At 34.8% G+C, this 19,740-nt stretch overlaps 6 protein-coding genes and 2 non-coding genes across 9 annotated transcripts; 4 read left to right on the top strand and 4 right to left on the bottom strand.

Moving 5' to 3' along the window:
* Positions 1 to 770: 770 nt before the first annotated feature.
* LOC130496436 (cytochrome b561 and DOMON domain-containing protein At3g07570-like) lies at positions 771 to 2,947 on the top strand. Its single transcript, XM_056988501.1, has 3 exons — positions 771 to 962; positions 1,591 to 1,996; positions 2,626 to 2,947. The coding sequence occupies exons 1-3, from the start codon at positions 771 to 773 to the stop codon at positions 2,781 to 2,783; spliced, it is 756 nt and encodes a 251-aa protein (XP_056844481.1). The 3' UTR covers positions 2,784 to 2,947.
* A 330-nt stretch (positions 2,948 to 3,277) lies between these two features.
* LOC108809951 (cytochrome b561 and DOMON domain-containing protein At3g07570-like) lies at positions 3,278 to 5,464 on the top strand. The gene is made up of 4 exons (XM_018582081.2): positions 3,278 to 3,562; positions 3,633 to 4,038; positions 4,732 to 5,024; positions 5,116 to 5,464. Exons 1-4 carry the CDS (start codon positions 3,380 to 3,382, stop codon positions 5,344 to 5,346), a joined length of 1,113 nt encoding a protein of 370 aa, XP_018437583.1. The 5' UTR covers positions 3,278 to 3,379; the 3' UTR covers positions 5,347 to 5,464.
* A 401-nt stretch (positions 5,465 to 5,865) lies between these two features.
* LOC108806929 (uncharacterized) lies at positions 5,866 to 7,893 on the bottom strand. Of its 2 annotated transcripts, none has more exons than XM_018579143.2 (7): positions 7,497 to 7,893; positions 7,214 to 7,313; positions 7,022 to 7,078; positions 6,717 to 6,840; positions 6,562 to 6,644; positions 6,385 to 6,446; positions 5,866 to 6,261 (listed from the first exon to the last, which is right to left on the bottom strand). In XM_018579143.2, the coding sequence occupies exons 1-7, from the start codon at positions 7,706 to 7,708 to the stop codon at positions 6,150 to 6,152; spliced, it is 750 nt and encodes a 249-aa protein (XP_018434645.1). In that variant the 5' UTR covers positions 7,709 to 7,893; the 3' UTR covers positions 5,866 to 6,149. The 2 variants fall into 2 exon arrangements, with proteins under 2 accessions (XP_018434645.1, XP_018434644.1); XM_018579142.2 differs by having other exon boundaries at positions 7,022 to 7,084; positions 7,497 to 7,892.
* Positions 7,894 to 8,115: 222 nt separating this feature from the next.
* LOC108810699 (peroxisomal membrane protein 13-like) lies at positions 8,116 to 9,701 on the top strand. The gene is made up of 4 exons (XM_056987560.1): positions 8,116 to 8,240; positions 8,480 to 8,719; positions 8,800 to 9,086; positions 9,187 to 9,701. Exons 1-4 carry the CDS (start codon positions 8,219 to 8,221, stop codon positions 9,502 to 9,504), a joined length of 867 nt encoding a protein of 288 aa, XP_056843540.1. The 5' UTR covers positions 8,116 to 8,218; the 3' UTR covers positions 9,505 to 9,701.
* A 513-nt stretch (positions 9,702 to 10,214) lies between these two features.
* Positions 10,215 to 10,287, bottom strand: TRNAK-CUU (transfer RNA lysine (anticodon CUU)). Its single transcript has one exon. It is a non-coding gene; the product is annotated as a tRNA-Lys (tRNA).
* A 141-nt stretch (positions 10,288 to 10,428) lies between these two features.
* Positions 10,429 to 10,501, bottom strand: TRNAK-CUU (transfer RNA lysine (anticodon CUU)). Its single transcript has one exon. It is a non-coding gene; the product is annotated as a tRNA-Lys (tRNA).
* A 231-nt stretch (positions 10,502 to 10,732) lies between these two features.
* LOC108810380 (calmodulin-like protein 3) lies at positions 10,733 to 11,391 on the bottom strand. The gene has a single exon (XM_018582496.2). It carries the CDS (start codon positions 11,312 to 11,314, stop codon positions 10,865 to 10,867), a length of 450 nt encoding a protein of 149 aa, XP_018437998.1. The 5' UTR covers positions 11,315 to 11,391; the 3' UTR covers positions 10,733 to 10,864.
* Positions 11,392 to 15,473: 4,082 nt separating this feature from the next.
* Positions 15,474 to 16,781, top strand: LOC108810123 (uncharacterized). Its single transcript, XM_018582257.2, has 2 exons — positions 15,474 to 16,047; positions 16,472 to 16,781. The coding sequence occupies exons 1-2, from the start codon at positions 15,607 to 15,609 to the stop codon at positions 16,532 to 16,534; spliced, it is 504 nt and encodes a 167-aa protein (XP_018437759.1). The 5' UTR covers positions 15,474 to 15,606; the 3' UTR covers positions 16,535 to 16,781.
* Positions 16,782 to 19,740: the final 2,959 nt, after the last annotated feature.

Here is a 19,740-nt window from a genome sequence, read left to right as displayed (position 1 = left end):
AAAACCCGAGATTAACCGATTGAATTGTTGGATGACCGATATGTAATCTAATTTGATTTAAATTGTAATAATTTCATAATTTGTAATCTTATACTCCAAATTTTAAAGTTCATTATTTTACAATTTATGAAATTATGACGTTTCTACAAAATTTTAAAAAGAAAATGATAGATATAACATAACTAAAATTAATTATTGTATTGTTTGGAAACATTGATAGTAGTATAAAAAAATACGTTGTTTGGAAACATTGATAGTAGTATAAAGAAATAAATATATTGTTTGGAAACATAGATAGTAGTATAAAGAAAGAAACATTAATGATTTAATGTAAGTTTAACTATAAAGTATATAAAGTATAAATATGTATTTAATTTAAAAACTTACAAAATAAATGTTAAGTCCAATAGAATGTTTCTGTTTTAATAAGATAGATAGATACATATATGTATATATTAATGCTTTGGTCTGAAAACTCCATTTCAGTTAATCAGAGTCAATGAATGTGGCAAACGAAATCAGTAACGAGCTGAAACTTGAAAGATTAACCCGATATAGGAAGTGAAAATATTTATTAGTCCCATTTTCAAATGTAGCATAGATCTTTATTCTAACCAAAAACGAACTCTAACAGCATAATTGTTTACAATTTATTGATTTTTTCAACTGGTTCCTCTCACACACTCTCGTACTCTATATATATGTTATTTTCGTCGTATTCATCCTCAACATTCCATTTATTTTCCTTTACGTTCAGAGAGATGACGAAGATGAAACTTTGCTCCGTTTCTTTCATCCTTAGCGTAATTGCTATTCAGTTTCTACATCTGTCCACCATAGTTAATGGCCTGCAGCGAGCTATGGATTCGTGCAATTCAACCCTACCTCTCCAGGACCTCGCTCTCGACGCGAGCCTACTTCAATGCGTCGAAGTTTGGACAGACCAGAATTACATCCTCCGAGTAAGCTCCATTTCCAAAATTTGAAAGAGTTTTTGGAGTTACACTTAACATAAAATTGGATATGATGGTAACCAAAAAAAATCTAGTCAAGTTCGTTTTTCCGCTGACCATTTTTCTTTGCCTAACGATGAAAGTATAGGTTAAAAACTACACAGTTATTTGTTTGTTTAATTGTTTTACAGACCGTGTGATTTTTTCCTGCGTAACATGTTATATTTTTTAGATAGACGTATAGTTGATCAAAATATAACTAGTAGACATCCCTATAATTAATCAAATATAGGTTTTGAACGATTTTGTTTTGGTCATATAACTTTTGTTAGTCTCCCCCAGTCATGTTAAATTTATAATTGGAGATCTAATTTATCAATTAAATTTCTAGTTTTCTACAAACTTGTGAATTATAATTTTGAAATTCTATACTATTATTTAGCACGTTAAATAGGTGAATATCCATTTACCAAAAAAAACATTTCCCTTTTTACTTCTTAAATTTTGCATGTACACTTAATAGCATCATTTTTTATTTTGTTCAAATAAAATATTTATATATTGACCTTTAATTACTCTTTTTGACATCATATTTACGTTTACTTAATTAATGGATTTTAAAATTTCGCGCGCACAGTACGCTAAAACGGTGGAAAACACATGGAGCTTCATCCTATCAACCCCGGATTCCAGTGCCTACATCGCGATCGGATTCTCAGCCAACGGACGGATGGTAGGAAGCAGCGCAATCGTCGGGTGGATTACATCTGACGGCGAGAGTGGAGACGCGAAACAGTACTTGCTCGGAGGGATGTCGCCTAGTGATGTGATACCTGATCAAGGAGAACTGAAGATACTCAACGGTTCGTTAATGATCGAGTCAGTGTCTTCGCGTCTTTACATGAGTTTCCAGCTGATGGCGGAGCTGCCACGGGAGAACCTTCTTTACGCTATGGGTCCTGCTGATTTCTTCCCATCTTCGCCCGAGTTTAGGTTGAGAGAGCATCAGTTCATGACCACCACGACCATCAATTATATTACAGGTCAGCAAGAATCTATCTCTTTCTTTTCTAAAATTCACGTTGTTTTAATTAGTTAAAGATTTAAAGCCAAACTTGATTTAATCAATTATTCTACTAAGAAGTACGTAGTACAAGATTGTACTATTTCTTTTGAACTAATTTAGTACACACCGTGTGGCAAACCCTAATCCAAACCCGGGTGAAGCCTACGTGAGTGAGCCTTGTCTGTCACGGATTGGTGCTTACTTGAATAAGACGCATTAGCAGTAGACATTAATTATTGTAAAGTCAACTAGAACACACCTAAACTTCACTGTCGTCTGATTTTTACAACTTGGGATTTATCTGTCTACTTGTTGCGCCGGAAGCAGTTTTGCTTTTTGTGTGCTTGTACCATGCCTAGAGTCACACTTCAACGCAAAGAAAATTAAATCAATAATTTTAGTTATAAAAATAAAAATTAAATGAATAATTCTCACCTATACAATATTGCAATCGTTTCATTGTGTATATATACCTGACTGAGTTAATTATCAACAATTTTGTTTTGACAGCCAGTATTTGATCATGGTAAATAATCAAACCACATATTCATATCATTAGTTACGCTAAAGATAATAAGTTGATGAGTTTCTTTTTCGTTGTAATAGGACCTGCTACAACTGGACCAACCATGTCACCAGGTCTAGCGACGACTGGGGCAGCTAAGACACCGTTGTCTCCAGCCCCTTCTCCTTCATCCGCTTACGGCCTCTCACCGTCTCTTCTCTTCTTTGTCATCAGCCTCGTTGCTTTTAAATTCTACTGATTTTTTTGCTCCTTTATATTCCCATGTCTTCATCTTCATGTGGTTTGATTTATGCATTGCCGATTCATGGTGAAAGAATAAGAAGCTTTTGTGTGCATTTTGTGATTTGTTTTTGTCTTTTGTATGTTCTTAAAAATACATGGTGATTGTTTTTTGGAGTGAGACTTAATTTGTATTGCCTCAAGTAATATTTTATTTCAAAAAATATTGTCAACCAAACACAGATACACAATCAATAAGCGCCCTGTAGCAGACACAATTTTTTTTTTTGCTTGGGTCTTCAAATGATATTTGTTTAAAGGTAACGAGTACATTTCTATATTTCTCGCAAATTTACGCAACGAGAGTGAGAGAGGTAATGAAACTTGGTCCTCAAGTCTCAAGAATTTACTAAAATGTAAAAAAGATAGAGAAATTGTTACATTACCAAAAGAAAGAAGTATTTAAAAAAAATTGTTGAATCCTCAACTACTACTTCCTTCTTTACACACACTATCTCTCATATCATATATAATACATTCTCGTCGTCATCACCATGATCATCCACTAGGACCACTACTTTCATCCTTTCAGATCCAGTGAAAGAGAGAGAGACGATGAACCTTTATTCTTCCGTTTCCTTCATTTTCTTCACCTTCATCGCTCTTCAAATTCTACCTCTCACCATTCAGCAATCTGCTGAATCATGCAGTTCAACTCTACCACTCAACGACCTCACCTTCAACTCAAGCCTTCTTCAATGCGTCGAAGCTTGGACTCGACAGAACTACATCCTCCGAGTAAGTGGACTTCTCCATGTCCCAATATCTTCTTAAAAAATATCATATTAAATTTCGACATATCATACAGTATGCTAGAACGGCAGAGAACACATGGACCTTCATCTTATCAGCCCCGGACTCCAGCGTCTTCATCGGGATAGGATTCTCCACCAACGGTCAAATGATCGGATCCAGCGCCGTCGTCGGGTGGTTACCTCCCGGCGGCGGAAGAGGACAGGCGAAACAATACTTTCTCAGAGGACAATCTCCGGGAGAAGTAACGCCTGACCAAGGAGATCTAGTGATTGTCAACGGTTCTTTAAAGATCGAGTCAGTATCGTCGCGTCTTTACATGAGTTTTCAGTTGACGGCGGAGACGCCGCGGCAGAGCATTCTTTACGCTAAGGGACCTGCCGGATTCTTTCCGTCTTCGCCGGGGTTTATGTTGAGGGAGCACCAATCCATGACCACCACCACCATCAATTATAATACAGGTAAGCATTAGCCACCTTTTTTAAAATTCAGCTTGTTTTAGTTTAGTTTATCTGACTAATTAATTAAGTCATTATTGAATTAATGCATTATTTGAGTGGTTAATGATCACCACCTATCTCTATAAGACAGTCTGGTAAGTGGTCACGAGTATTAACAAATGCTAATTTGGTATTGTTGCCATCTCACGACATCATATTATGAATTTAATCAAATATTTTAGTTTAAAGAAAAACACATCTCTGACGTCAGTAAATAACTACAGTTGTGATGATGACGAATTAGGAACTGGTACAAGTTTGTAGTGTTCTTCTGAAACGATTATGTTGGAGTCTGTTTCACATCATACCCACTCTATTTCAATACACCCGGTCTTGCCCAACTACTACAGTCTTTCATATAGTTTTCAAAATATATATTTATATTACTACTAGTATTTAACAAAAGAAACATTATCAGTGATCCAACAAACATTCATATACTTCAGTCAAAAAAACATCCATATTAAGACTTTAATAGAATCTTTGCGTATGCATCTTTGTTTATCTTGTGAAAACCATTTAGAATTATAAAACATTCTTCAATATCTAGTGGAAAATATAATTTAAGAAACAAGAATCATGGTGTAACAGACTCCAAACATTTGCATGTTTTGGTTTCATAGAGTAATGCTCTCTCCTTCGATGAATTATAAGGTTCTCAAAGTGTGGTTAAGGGTTCACCACACTCTAAGCTAAGGAAGACACATGGGTTAATGAACATGATCGGCTGGGGAATACTAATAATCATAGGCGCCATAATTGCTCGACACATGAAGCAATGGGAGCCCACTTGGTTCTATTCTCATATCGCTGTCCAGATCACTGGCTTTCTCCTAGGCTTAACTGGTATCATTTGCGGTTTGGTTCTAGAAAACCGGACCAACGCCAGTAATGTTTCCACGCACAAAGCCCTTGGGATAGCAATACTAGTCATGGGTGGTCTCCAGGTTCATATTCCTTCACACTCAAAATTCCAGTAAACTAGGAAAAAAAACATATGACCAACATAAAAACCGGTTTTGTTTATTGGCATTACAGGTCTTAGCCTTGCTTGCTCGACCGGATAAGGAATCTAAATACAGGAAATATTGGAACTGGTATCATCACAACATAGGAAGAGCTATGATAATACATGCTATTTCTAACATCTTCTACGGTATTCATTTGGCTAAAGCTGGCTCTTCTTGGAACGCTGGTTACGGTTCTGCGGTTGGTATATTGGCTTTGGCTGCTATTGTATTAGAAGTTAGAAAGATCTTGAACAAGTGAACTTTTATTTGAGTATCTCTTTTAAATTTTTATTTCTACTATATTTATCTTGGATAGGAGGACTGTGTGAGTGTATTGAACATTTATTGACTAATTATTTGAATGATGTGTTTTTCTTCTTGCCATTTTAAAATATTAGTTTTTGCTGGTAATTTAAAATAGATAAATTTATTTTATATTTCTTCTTGAAATTTAATATTTAGTTTTGTTCTAATCTGAGATCCTCGGTTTGCAACACAAAAAAAGTGAGATGTATTAGTGATCGAGCTAACACAACATGATAAACAAAAAAGACCTACAATTATAAGCTTTAATCTAACAATTCACATTGACTTTCTCCAAATATATAGTTTGATCCCTCTATCCATTTACATAATTTGAAACTCAACTGGTTCAGCATGTTATATATAGAATAGAATCAGTGCTTTTACTAATGACCTCTTCTTTAAAGCTACGAACAAGACTTTCCATGTTGTGTAACAATACATTCCAGTCTTTGTTTCATTTCAGAATATGATGTTACTAACAACACAGCATCTCTTGTAATCTCAAACCTTTCAGCTTGAAAACCAAATGTTATACAAAGACATTTACCATAAACAATTGAAATCTATTCACATCCTAAACAAGAATACAACCCTAACCGTTTGCTGAAACATTGAGAAACAATCGAAACTGCGAAAGAGACAAAACCCCGTGTCTGTTTATCATTACCAGTGGACACACTCTACATCCACGCCATTTATTTCCCTTTTCTTCTTTGATAAGAATCAAACCATCAAAATAGGCTTCTATAAGATCGATCACGACTTCATTTGATGGGGCGGGCGAGGGAGGATGGAGTTCGCCAGCTCTTGGTTCACCTTCACAGGAAGAGGTGGCATCTGCTTCATAACCTCAGGCAAGTCATTCAAGCTGCAACACAATTAATTGTTCAATCAGCAACACAAAAACATAGGTTTTTGAGTTTATACATTGTAATAGGAATGCTAATGACATAGGAATGATCTTATAGAGATATAGGATTAAATGCATTACTCGTTCAAGATCGCCAGGATGTTGTCCCTAGCTTTGCACAAGATATTGACGTTCTCATGTATCTGCAAAGAGAATGAAAGAAACTCTGAGAAGTGCATTATTATTTGGATATAACAAGGATTTCTCAAAAAGCCAACAAATCAAAAGTCCAAAACAAGATGGAAGTTTGCATTTCACCTGGAAAGCAGAGAAATTAGATGAAACTTGGTTGAACATCTGAGCATTTTGTTCGAGAAGATCTCCACTCACACCACCAATAGCTGAAAAATCCAATCTTAGATGACTAAGAGCCTTAAAAGAAATAACTAGGGATTCTTGGACAAAAACCAAACCTTTAAATGAAATGCCATCATCAGTATCTAAAGGCATCATAGGAGGAGCGTATGCAGGACCATTATTCGGATGCACATTCAAATGAGATGTGGACTTGGCTGAAGAAGAATCCGTAGTTTTTTCCTGCCCAAACAGATATGTGAAAAAGAGATTGATGTAAACTTCCATATGCACCATAAGACAAAACCATGAGTAAATGACTAGAAATTAAAGCTAGTGACACATTAGAAGAACGAACTCAGTGAAAAGCTAATCTAGGGTCTGTGCATCAAAAATTGCACATAGAAAATCGAAATCCACATACTTTCTTATCTTTGCTTTTTCTTGAGGAATGCTCTTCTTTCCTACGCTTTCCATTTTCCTTTTTCTGCAAATCCATCACCAAATGACACAGAGGTAAGAAGAAGAAAAAAAAAACAGTCAGTACACACTCTCACGAAATGAATAAAAGCCAAGGGTGAAGAAGAGTGTGTAATCAAGAACTAAGAAAACTCACAGTCATCCATCTACAACGGAGAGCAATATCTCTGACGGTTTTATCCTTCATCTTCATCGCAATCTTCGCATAACGAACTATCGTAGGCTCTGACGCGTACCTGCCATAAAAACATTAATCATTTAAACAAGAACTAAAACTAAAATTAAAAAGAAGTGAACTTTAAAACATCCAAAGACATCTTAAAAAGACACACACACACGAACAGCTAACAGTTCTAACACAACTAACGTCACAACATCAGCACATATATAAGATATAGATATATAAAGAAGAGAGTTACTTGGCGAGCAAATCTTCTAATAACGATTGTTCATCATGAGTCCAATCAACAGAGATCCCTGGATTATGCCTCAACGCGCTTATCGTCTCTGAGTTATTATCCACTTTCGTATTATTCCCACCGTTATCCGCTGAATTCACAGTGTTCGTAGCCGCCGCCGATATCTTCTCTGCCGCCGATGAACCTTCGGTCGGATTCGCGCTCGCCGCCATCAATTACTCCAAAATCTCAGGATTATAAAAAAAGTCGCTTCCTTTCCTTCAAATGATTGATAGTTCCGGGATTCAGACAAGACTACGCCGTGATAGAGGAACAGAGCGAGAGATGGAGATGGAGATAGAGACAATCCACCGCCGCCGCCGACTGAAGCTTCCCTCGAAAAATGGAATCTTTTGTTTATTAAAAATAAAAATATTTTTTTTTTAAGTTTTCATCTTTATCCTTTTTGGGATTTTCTTTTCTATTTTAGTTATTTTGGGGCTTTTTATGGTAAAGATCGGAACTTTAGGGGTTGATGCATAATAAACCTAAATGAGGGAAAGTATATATACTCTGTTTCTTTCCTTTTCCGTTTTCAAAGTCTCTCTCTCTCTCTCTCTCTCTCTCTCTCTCTTCTCTCTCTCTCTCTCTCTCTCTTTCTCTCTCTCTCTCTCTCTCTCTACTACACGCTTGAGGCGCTTGACGTTAGGCCGCGTCTGAGAGTTCTTGAATTGTCTCGGTTTATGGCAACGTATCACCCATCAGGTTAGTTGTTTCTGATCAGTTCGAGGAGATGCTCTGTTTTCCCGCTTTTAATAAGTTGTGATTTTTGATTTTCTTCCTATTCTTTAATTAATTAGGGTTGTAATCAATCGATTTTGATCTCTTTAATCTGGTGGGTTTTTTCTTTGTCTTGTGGCAGAAGCATCGTTTTTTACTAGCTATAGTTCACATTATTCAACATTTAATTGACTTCACACTTTGATGACTGCTGCTGTTGTAAGGTGGAAGACCTCCTAAACCTCGGGTACGAGAAGGAAACAACAACAACAACACATCTGCTCCTAACCCTTTCAGGCCTCCTTCAAATACCACCAGCACGGCTGCTTCTGTTGAGGCTTCTGGCACAGCTAACCCTGGTGAACTAGTTTCTTCTCTGAATAGGAATCATACTGCTGCTGGTAATATGAATCTACTGGGTAGACCTGTGCCAGCTAGACCTTGGTTGCCGCAGACGTATGGCGGTATGTGTACATGTTATTTCTTTTTCTTTTTATTATTAGAGAGGAGATAAGCTTTACTTCTTTTGTTGCGTGTAATGCAGGTTATGGTCCAAATCTAGGTATGAACTCTGGTTATGGTTTGGGTGCATATGGTTATGGGCTTGGAAGGTATGGTGGTGGTAGCATGCATAATAGAGGAGGTATGTATGGTGTTGGTGGTGGTCTCTATGGAAGTTCAGGTATGCATGGTGGTGGGATGTACAATAGAAGTTTCGGTGGTGGTTATGGTATGGGAATGGGGATGATTCCTTATGGTGGTCAAGATCCAAACGACCCTTCTAATCAACCTCCATCTCCACCTGGCTTCTGGATATCCTTTCTCCGTGTGGTACCGTTCATGCCCCTTTATGTTTTGTAATGTTTAAGAGAAACCAAAGAAGTTGATTAAGTTTATAACATTAAAGTGTACATGTTTTGCTTGATGTTAGTTGCAAGGTGCTGTGAATTTCTTTGGGCGTGTAGCAATGCTGATAGACCAGAACACACAGGCCTTTCATATGCTCATGTCTGCTCTTCTTCAGCTATGTGATCGTGGTGGTATGTTATATGGAGAATTAGCAAGATTTGTATTGCGTTTGCTCGGGGTGAAAACAAAGCCTGGCATGATGCAGCAGCAGACACAAGGAGCTAATGGACTCCCTTTACCTCACCAGCCCCATGGAAACCAGAACTGCGTTGTTGAGGGGGCTAAACCTGCTGCACCAGGTGGTGATGGCGGTGGTTGGGACAGTGTATGGGGTAACTAAGTTGTTTTGTTTCTTTCATTAGCCAAAATCCTTCAACACTGCTTCTGAATACACCATGAGAATTAGTTAGTTGCGAATAGAAAGACAAGTCGTGTGATAAACGAGTTTAAAGTGAAATCGCAAGTGTTTAGAGAAGTTTTTGTTGGAATTCATATAATATTTTGAGCTCTTCTTTTAACTGGATTTGAGACAACAAATGTTGACCGGTAAAAAATATATTGATTCCTTATTACAACGTTGAATTTGATTTTAGAATACGTTTTTACTTTTCAGTTTGCGTTAGGACAGAGACAGACCAACACATTGGCCTAAACTTTTGCAAGAATCAAATACAGTTGTGTTTATGTATCAATGGGACTTTAATCTGTGCATTGTAAAGCTTATCCAAAATCCATAAACTAATGACGACGACCCCTTGCGTGTTCTTCAAACATAAAACGCTTGACCCTTCAGGTTCTAGATATAATGGTAGTCACTATGATTTAATTTGATAAACTTTTTGAATGAATGAGGCTGCAAATTTTGTGCTCTAAACTGGTAACATGCAGTACACTGAAACGGTTCTGTAATATTGGTTATCCACTACTGGAAGAAATACTAAATTGCGGAGCTTAATCTACTGACTTCGGTCCCGTATATCGTAAGGCAGGAATGGCTGTCACATATTTGTCTATCTAAACTTCAAAAATTACAGAAATAAAAAAAGAAAGCGCCCACCGTGGGGCTCGAACCCACGACCACAAGGTTAAGAGCCTTGCGCTCTACCAACTGAGCTAGACGGGCTTTGATGCTCATGAAACCGACATCACTTTCATCCTTATGAAACCGACGTCAGTTTGATGCTTATGGAACCGACGTCAGTTTACAGAACTACCAAAACTAATTTCACATATTTGTCTAAAATTTAGAGAGAGAAAAAAAATGCGCCCACCGTGGGGCTCGAACCCACGACCACAAGGTTAAGAGCCTTGCGCTCTACCAACTGAGCTAGACGGGCTTTGATGCCTAAGAAAGCGACGTCAGTTTAGAGAACTAGTCAAAACTAATTTCAAATTCTGTTGCAGGGGAAAGATACATAAAACTAGTAGTAATTAACAAGCAAAGTGCATGACAACCAAATATTCCAAACAATAAAAGAATCAGATCCGTGGACATGGTTATGTTTCAAAGCAAGTTCATCAACAATATTTGTGAAGAAGAATTCTAAGGAAGCTCACAAAGTTTCGTTATCTTTGCAAATCCATTTATTAATTCTCTTTCGAGGTTTTTGCCCTAACCATTCCGAAGAATAAAACAATGATTTTGGGTCACAAACCCTAACCCTAAAATGGGCTTCTTTTTCTTCTTTTACAAGTTTTGATCACAAGGCTGCAAATCCACCAGCTTTCATCATTTTCTTAAACTCCTTGAAATCCACCATGCCATCTCCATCAACATCAACTTTGCCAATCATCCTCTTGCATTCATCTAGAGTTCTTCCTTGCTTGAGTCCCAAGGAAGCTAGCACAGATCTCAGCTCTTCCACCGTGATGAACCCGTCCCTGTTCTGATCAAACACATTGAAAGCCTCTCTCATGTCTTCCTCCTCGTCTCTCTCCTCCATGATCGTCTCGAACAACCCTCCAAACTCTTCGCTGTCCACGTACCCATCACCGTTGAGATCGATCTTCTCAATCATCTGCACCAGCTCTTGCTCCGGGATGTAGATTCCAAGATTCTTCAATGAATCATTCAGCTCTTGCTTGGTGATTTTGCCGTCGCCGTTCTTGTCGAACATTTGGAATATCCGGCAAAGCTCTGCTTGATCCATCTTAATATATTGGATTTGTTAGTGAGAAGCTTTGAAGAGATAATGAATGAGAACAAACGTTACAAGATGAGCTGATAGAGAATAGGACAAGAGAAGGGAAGAAGGACTGGTTCTTAAAGAAAATTAGTGGTTGCCAGTTTTAGTAAATTCATAACAACTGTAATCCTGGTCTGCAGCAGTTTCTGTTGAACTTTTCTAAGAATAGCTTTTTGTCCTGTAAGAATAAGTCTATAAATAGATAAACACGGAATGTACACATGATCATAATCTCATTATCTTCAAACAGTTTTCCTTTAAGATAGTTATTTTAGGTAAAATAAATCTTTTAAAGCTCACAGATTTATGGTTAGGATAGTTATAGAAACCGAATTTCATTCAAATACTTTATCAGTTTTTAAATGTTTGTTCAATATTTATAAGTTCTTATATGATGTATATATAAGATGTAATTTATTCTAAGTGAGTTTATAAAATGGTCTGAGTTTATATAATGGTCAACTTGAACACCACGCTATTGCAAATACAAAGGAGCCAAGTTGAACCTTTTTTTGTTTTCAAAAAGAGAGATAGCTTTTAAATAGTTAAGGGACTCTGGCCTTGTAACACTAGCATACTGAAACAGAGAAGGTTGATTATATGGTTTGTAAAAAGAATATCATTTCTGTTCTGACGAGGCACAATCTATGCTAATTTGAAATGAGACTGTTCATAAAGCCCATTAGTAATTTCAGGTCCATGATCATGAGGAGATAAAACTCATTTAGTCATTTTGACGAACCGGTTCGGTAACCCAAATTTTGGTTTGGTCTAGTTGTTTTCTTTGACTATGCCATTTGTTTTTTTCATTTATACCATATTGCATTCTATAAAGATGAATCTAGTGTTATTGTGAGTAAAGTAGCTTAGGGAAAAAGCAAAAGTGAAATAGTTTTATTCACCCCCGATCGGTGATTATTCGGTTTATATTTGTTGCATAAACTAGTCGCTTTTAAAAACTTTTAGAGTGAAATAAAGAACACCATAAAGTCGTTACATAAAAGCATCTAATTGTCGCATGTGTAATCTACTCTATTAATTTAGAGTCCTAAATTTATCTACTGTTAAAAGTTGTCATTTAAAATTTGAACCATTTAAAAATTGTTACTAACCTACTTAAATATTGGACCTTTCACGTTTGTTACAATATTATTAAACACTACTTAGATAATACAACCGGTTTACTTAAACTTAACTAATATGGTCTAATGAAACTAAACCGTGTTATATTCCAAAATTATATTAAAACTAAACCTACGATTATCAACTATTAGAAGAAATACATGATTGTTCTTATGACCACCGACTCTAATTGGACAGCAGGTTAGCATAGATGATCGTTTTTGATTTTTTTTTTTTAAATGTTTTTGATTCTCTTCAAATCATTAACTGAACATAACAAATATAGTTAATTCATATTTTGTCCATTTTCATCATACTAGATTATCATATATTACACAAAATATATATTACATATGTATATGACGTTACATAGAATACATATTGACATCATATACCATAATAATTTTATAATAAGTTTCATGATGACAGTTTTTATATATTTAGTCATTTAGAACATAGACCAATGCATCTATATGACTGTCGAATACCATTAGATTTTTACATGATAATATAATGATATGATTTTTAATAATTTACCATTATATAATAAATTATAATAAAAAAATATTTTGAATGTAGTTACTATATTTATAGTTACACAGAATATTAACTATACCACGATTTTAGTAAATGGAATATCCCTATGCTAAAACTAAATTACCAACTAAAATTGTGTATAAATAATTTATTTAAAATCAATACTATTAAAAAAGGAACATGACCTATTGATATAGGCGTAGTCCAACTATTTTAATATAATTATTAAAACTTCTTATTAATCATTTTAAAAAATATTATACAAAAAAAAATACAAATATAATTAAAAACACAAATACAAATTTATTTTTTAAAATATAAAACAGAAAAATATATCTGTCCTTTTAAGTGCGGGTTAAAATCTAGTTAGGCTTTTAAGACACAAGCCTAAACTAATAAGTACACTATTACGTTCGGATTGCCGCATCTCTCGATCCACTCAACCCTTGCCTCTAGTCTTTAGCCATCAAAAACTAAGCTAATACCCCTCAGTTTCAATATAGATGATATTTAGAAAAAGTATTTTGTTTTAAATTACACGAAATTACGAAGTTTTGAAATTTTAAGATTAACTTTAACTTTATTGAAAACTGTTCAACCAATTATTTACAGTCCTTTTTGTTATTGATTAACTGATTTTAATATTAAATATATCTTTACAATACTTTTTAGAGAAATATAGTTTTCTTAATATTTGTACACTAAAGTAAAACATCAAGTATTATAAAATGGAAAGAGTAATACTTTTAAGAGTCAAAATTTTGTTACAAAGTAAACGAAGTTCCGATTTCCAATGTAAATTTTATTAATTTTAATATTATACTCCCTCAGTTTCTCAATAAGTGTCGTTGTAGAGAAAATTTTTCGTTGCAAAATAAGTGTCGTTTTAGCATTTCAATGTAGAATTTATTAATTTTATTCCCCATTTTATTTTTCTATTGGTTGAGTTATATGAGTAATAATATTTTTTATTGAAAATATACAAAATTAAATGATTTCTTAATATGTGTGCAAAACTCTAAAGTGACACTTATAATGAAACAGAGGGAGTATGATCATTTGTATTTTTAGTCAATTTTCTATTAGTTGAATTGTACTTAGATAATAAACTAATGATGTTTATTTATATTAAAAATTTAATCTATATGCACAATCCTAAAATGACATAAATAAAATGGAGCGAGTAAAAGTTCTAACTAATTGATCAACTTCTCGTTTATAAATTTGGTTTGTTTGGACAAGATGTTGAAGGAATGGTCAATATTCGGTTGATAAATTGATGTAAGAGTGATGTGATGTGTTGAATGTTCTTTGCATTTTGTTGTGTTCTAAACAGATTTTATCATATATATATATATCCAAATAAGTTTCACCGGAAATTGACAATCATTTCCCATTCACAAAATATCTAGTTGCTTTATTTTTGGTAAAATGAGTTTTACACTCCAGTAAATAGTAACATAATAAGACTTTGTCTCTAACCCTCCCCTGACCATGCAGTCGAAGTCTGTCTCCGTCTTGACTTCGGAAGAAGTCACTGTTCATCAATGAAACACTAACGTATCATCGGCACCTTCTTAGCTATATTGCTGAGGACGTAGGTGATTAATAGGGATTATTAGTTAAATGTGGTGATTAAAAAGGGCTACTTATAGTTCAAGCTGGTGAGCCACTGAAATGTTTAGGTTTTTATGTTTGTCTTCCTAGTCAAAGAGGTAACAAGACCACTTTTTAAACACCCGTTGCATGATTTAAAACAGTCACGTAGCTGAAAATGCCACTAGGCCATCAACTCCTGGATGGTGGGATATTTAGTTTAAGATGGCGATCAAGACCGATGACTTGGATGACCATATAACATAATCTAAATTATGAAATGTTGAGGATATATTAGTGATACATATATAGACTACGATCCACATATATACTTGAACTTCAAAAAGTCAAACTTATTGAATAGAATATGTCATGTTCCCCTCTGCAAATTAAACATTTACTAACCAAAACGTTTGCTATCATTCTCGTTGCTCTCCTAATATTATATGCACGAGTTATATGAGTTATGAGCCTCGCCTTTTAAGACACATTCAAAACTATGTTAATGAGATGGTTGAAACCCCAGGTTCTTACAAAGATATCTCTTTACAGATTTTGTCGAGTCAGATCTGGTCAATATAGGAGACCCATGTGGTCGTACATTTTGTCGGCTTCGAGTCAACTTGTCATGCAATATAATTCCGCATCCATGTCTCTCTATATATGATGCCATGTGGTACGGTCCACCTATATTCAATCATGCCTTATTAGATGGCTAATAAGAACATAAACTTGACGAAAACTCAAAAACACCTACATTTAACGACATTTCATTGGTGGGACAAAACCCACGTGGTTATTATTCACTGGTTGCTATTGATAAATTGAGAAGCATTGCGCCATCAATAATTTGACCAAAAATAAGTAATCCACTCTGTTTCAAGCTGTCAACAAAACATGTTCTCGTCTTTTTCTTCTTGCCAATAAAAACATTCTTGGTTTAGGAAATAAATCTCCTGATAATAAGAAGAAAAACGCGTACGTAGGGGACTAGAGGAGCAATGATGATTCGTGTTGTTTCTCTTCTTTGTTTCGTTTTCACCATCCCTGCCCTAGTATTCTCAGACGATGAGACTATCTATGAGATCCTCCAGGAGAACGGGTTACCGTTGGGGATATTTCCAAAAGCCGTTAAAGATTTCAGCTTCAACGGCGAAACGGGACGGTTCTCGGTTTATTTGAACCAGTCTTGTGATGCTAAATACGAGACGGAGCTGCATTACGACGTGAATATTACAGGGAAGATAAGTTATGGTGAGATTAAGGACTTGTCTGGAATCTTGGCGCAAGATCTGTTCCTTTGGTTTCCGGTTAAAGGGATACGAGTTGACGTGCCGAGCTCTGGTCTCATAGTTTTTGACGTTGGCGTTGTTCGCAAGCAATACTCGTTGTCTTTGTTTGAGACGCCGAGGGATTGTGTAGCTGTTCATGGTGAAAAGAAGGTAAGCAATCATGAGAATTCTCTGCCTCTCACGTGGATTAATTTGTAGAACTGAGTACTTTTTGAAGTTCATTGATAATTTTTTAGTAATAGGCAATATAGGTTGAAAATAGGAGAAATATATGAACATTTTAAACTTGTTGAAATTTTTTAAAAATAATATCTACAAAAATGAAGATAACTCGAATGTATGTGTGCATAGTTTTTGATGTAGAAATGTAGTTATTATTTCTTTCTTCACAGTATGGAATACATAAACACTCTTTCAGCTCTATTTTCTGCATTATTCAACGTTTTAATTTGATCAGCAGAGGAACTGTTAGAAACATGACATCATGAAAACATTGAAATGAAGAAAGATGGTTTCTGAATTTTTTTGAGTGATCAGTTTTACTTATCAGATTGTATTTAATGTTCTTTTGCAGGTTATATCTTCTGTGTTGCCATTGTATCAAGTAGATCAAACTCTCGGGAAAGATGTTGTTTAGCCAGAGTTTGAAAGAAATGATGTTATAATATACAAGAAAGATAGACAGATATTCTCATCAATTCTTGAAGATTTTTAAACCTTGTTGGTTTCAAATCATAAGAAAAATTCAAGGTTCATTGTATCCCTCCTCAATTTTAGGATTGGATTCTCATATTGTAGGGACTGAACCCAGAAAATTTAGATAAAAAGAACAATATTTACTTGTGCTTTGAAAGATGATAAAAGAATGGATCAGTTTTTAATGAGGTGATGAATATTTCTTTTGTCATTTGTTCTGTTTTTGTACTTTGATATGTAAAGCACATACTATAAATCATGTATTCAGCCGAACAGGCTCAAATGTGATATAGAAGATGCAATCATTTCCCCTTCACCAAATACCCAATTAATGGTGATATTACAAAGCAAGAAAGCTTCTAATGACAATATAGGTAATTCAGAGAGATCATATAAAATGGTGATTAAGATCCGTGATTTGAATGGACATAGAAACTATAGAGTATATGATCTATTTTATAGAATTTGGACATCTGATTATGTATGCATGTAAATAAATTAGTTGTACGTACACACTTACAATGCTAATCGATTTGAATTATTTCGAATTTAAATCATTTTTCATTCTAAAACTTCGAATGCCGTATATTTTTCTCTAAAACAATCTCTTATGTATAACACATTTCCTCCTCAAATAAACATTTATATAAACTAAACTAATTAGAGATAAGTAGAGTGAAATAAGATAGATTTCTTGTCATGAATATGCAATTTACTTAAAATATAAATAATTGCATCGAAAATGAAAGCCTAAAACGATAAACCCAAGTTTCATGATCCATCTATTCCAACTCCAGTAGGTTACTCATGTGACCATTTTCCTCGCACTATCCTACAATTATATGTACAGATTATATATGAGCCTCACAGTTTCAATACTAGAAAGAATTACCCATTACCAAAAAAGAAAAATAATCACAGGCTCTCACGATGGTTATGGTCGAGTCAGGCCTTGTCAAAGAACCTACAGCACAAGCCATGTGGTTACAACATTTTTTGTCTTTATAGTTCAACTCGTGTAGACCCCATCAATGGTACCGCTTAGCACATTTTCTCTGAACGAGCTTCTATTAAGAAGCTTGGTCAACCTTGTATACGCATTCTTGCAGAACGGCCATTTATCCTTAACGTTGATGACATTATCCCTTCGATGTAACTAAATTTATATCTTTTGCAGTAATAGGTTTACTAGAAAATCACGGTTTTTAATTAGAGTTATAAGAAACTTTTCAGACATATATCATTGCAATATTGTGCCAACAACCAACACAACTTCTCTGTTAAACAAACATTGTACTACTTGTAATCTTGTCTCATTCATCATTCAGACAAGAATCTACGTAACTCAAGTCTGAAGAGCACACGGAAACAAGTAAGCGTCAGGAAAGAGAGCACTATAGAGCCAACTCAGCCAATCATCTTCTTCCACAGAAGTAAACTGATCCTTACCGAGTTAACGCTGTCGTTCTTAATAAAAAAATCTGCAGTTTAGAAGATGAAGGGAATCCATCACTAATAAATCCAATAAACGACAAAGCTCACCTGTCTCAAACAACAGTATCGAATTTCTATTTTCCTAGAAACAAATAAAAAATGCAAACTTTCCCAGCAAGAAACTTTTCTAAACTTCACCAATGGTTTCTTGCTGGGAAAGTTTGCATTTTTTAAACTTTCCTTTTATCCCGCGCTTCCTTGAAGAATTGATCCGAGTGCACCAAGAACAGCTGAAGCAAGCATCGGACTGAGATCCTCGCCGAAAATAGGAGGAATGATGTCTCTGAAGAGATTCAAGTAAGGATCACGCAGATCTCTGATGGCTGACAAAGGCTGTTTCTCTCAAGGGATACTAGGGAACCAAAGTCTGTTTCTCTGATGGCTGACAGAGTTGCAAACAGTCTTTGTCAGTCATCAGAGAAACAGCCATCTCAAAGCTGGTGTTTCTCCCCGTTGTTGATTACTTTCATTTGCAACTCATTGTTCGTCGTTTATCTCCCCCCTCTTTGAGATCAGTAGATACCTGGAAGATGCATATGAGAGCATAACTGTTTTGGAGAAACAAAATGTCTCATTTTCTGGAACTAGCCGAATCAGAAAAGAATATTTTGCTCGGACAAGATGTCGTGCAAACATATGCATCTGAAGTAATGTATCAGAAATTGTTGTAAGAGAGGATGGTGATGGCATTGAATCTGGATTACTGGATTAGTGCTAAAGGATCCGTGGGTTAACCCTTTCAAAAATATTGAGATTTCGGTAAATGCTCTATGTAGTGAAGTTTATACTCTTCACTTTAGTTTAAAATTTTCAAACCACATTCTACATTTGAATTATTGTATTCTAAACTATCTTTCATGGAATGTAGGAACCATTCTAATTTTTAATATTTAGTTTAGTAAAATTTCATATACTGCATAGATTAGTGGAATTAGCATTATAAAATCTTCATTATCTAGAGAAATGGACACAACAGAGGTTCTAAACTCTTTGACCATCATCTTATGTTAACGCTCGATGAAACTATACACTAAAACAAAATTTTAATATTTTTGATTTTTTTTCAAAATCCATGGGTAAATGCTCTATATGCTGAGGTTTATACTCTTCACTTTAGTTTAAAAATTTCAAACCATATTCTTCATTTGAATTAGTGTTTTCTAAACAATCTTTCATGGTATATAGGAATTATTCTATTTTTTTAATATTTAGTTTAGTAAAATTTCATATATTGTCAAGATTAGTGGAATTAACATTATAAAATCTTCATTATCTAGAGAAACGGACACAACATATGTTCTAAACTATTTGACCATCATGTTATGTCAGTGCTCGATGAAAATATACACTAAAACAAGATTTTCATATTTCGAATTTTTAAAAAATCTCTGGGTTAACCCCTTCAAAAATATTGAGATTTCGGTAAATGCTCTATATACTGAAATTTATACTCTTCACTTTAGTTTAAAAATTTCAAACCACATTCTACATTTGAATTAGTGTTTTATAAACTATCTTTTATGGTATATAGGAATCATTCTAATTTTTTAATATTTAGTTTAGTAAAATATCATATACTGCCTAGATTAGTGTAATTAGCATTATAAAATCTTCATTATCTAGAGAAACGGACACAACAAAGATTATAAACTC

Source organism: Raphanus sativus, chromosome 6 (assembly GCF_000801105.2).
Source record: "Raphanus sativus cultivar WK10039 chromosome 6, ASM80110v3, whole genome shotgun sequence".
NCBI classification, from domain to species: domain Eukaryota; kingdom Viridiplantae; phylum Streptophyta; class Magnoliopsida; order Brassicales; family Brassicaceae; genus Raphanus; species Raphanus sativus.
The sequence above is the reverse complement of the archived record's forward strand: the minus strand, read 5'-3'. Positions and strand labels throughout refer to the sequence as shown.

Coding starts and splice junctions, on each gene's coding strand:
- LOC108806929 (XM_018579142.2), bottom strand. CDS start 7,708: ATGGCGGCGAGCGCGAATCCGACCGAAGGTTCATCGGCGGCAGAGAAG. Junction 6,841..7,021: donor GAAAAAGCAAAGATAAGAAA/GTATGTGGATTT, acceptor CTGTTTGGGCAG/GAAAAAACTACGGATTCTTC. Junction 6,645..6,716: donor TGATGGCATTTCATTTAAAG/GTTTGGTTTTTG, acceptor TGGATTTTTCAG/CTATTGGTGGTGTGAGTGGA.
- LOC108809951 (XM_018582081.2), top strand. CDS start 3,380: ATGAACCTTTATTCTTCCGTTTCCTTCATTTTCTTCACCTTCATCGCT. Junction 3,563..3,632: donor GACAGAACTACATCCTCCGA/GTAAGTGGACTT, acceptor CATATCATACAG/TATGCTAGAACGGCAGAGAA. Junction 4,039..4,731: donor CACCATCAATTATAATACAG/GTAAGCATTAGC, acceptor ATGAATTATAAG/GTTCTCAAAGTGTGGTTAAG.
- LOC108810699 (XM_056987560.1), top strand. CDS start 8,219: ATGGCAACGTATCACCCATCAG. Junction 8,720..8,799: donor GTTGCCGCAGACGTATGGCG/GTATGTGTACAT, acceptor CGTGTAATGCAG/GTTATGGTCCAAATCTAGGT. Junction 9,087..9,186: donor GGATATCCTTTCTCCGTGTG/GTACCGTTCATG, acceptor GCTTGATGTTAG/TTGCAAGGTGCTGTGAATTT.
- LOC130496436 (XM_056988501.1), top strand. CDS start 771: ATGAAACTTTGCTCCGTTTCTTTCATCCTTAGCGTAATTGCTATTCAG. Junction 963..1,590: donor ACCAGAATTACATCCTCCGA/GTAAGCTCCATT, acceptor TCGCGCGCACAG/TACGCTAAAACGGTGGAAAA. Junction 1,997..2,625: donor GACCATCAATTATATTACAG/GTCAGCAAGAAT, acceptor TCGTTGTAATAG/GACCTGCTACAACTGGACCA.
- LOC108810123 (XM_018582257.2), top strand. CDS start 15,607: ATGATGATTCGTGTTGTTTCTCTTCTTTGTTTCGTTTTCACCATCCCT. Junction 16,048..16,471: donor CTGTTCATGGTGAAAAGAAG/GTAAGCAATCAT, acceptor GTTCTTTTGCAG/GTTATATCTTCTGTGTTGCC.
- LOC108810380 (XM_018582496.2), bottom strand. CDS start 11,314: ATGGATCAAGCAGAGCTTTGCCGGATATTCCAAATGTTCGACAAGAAC.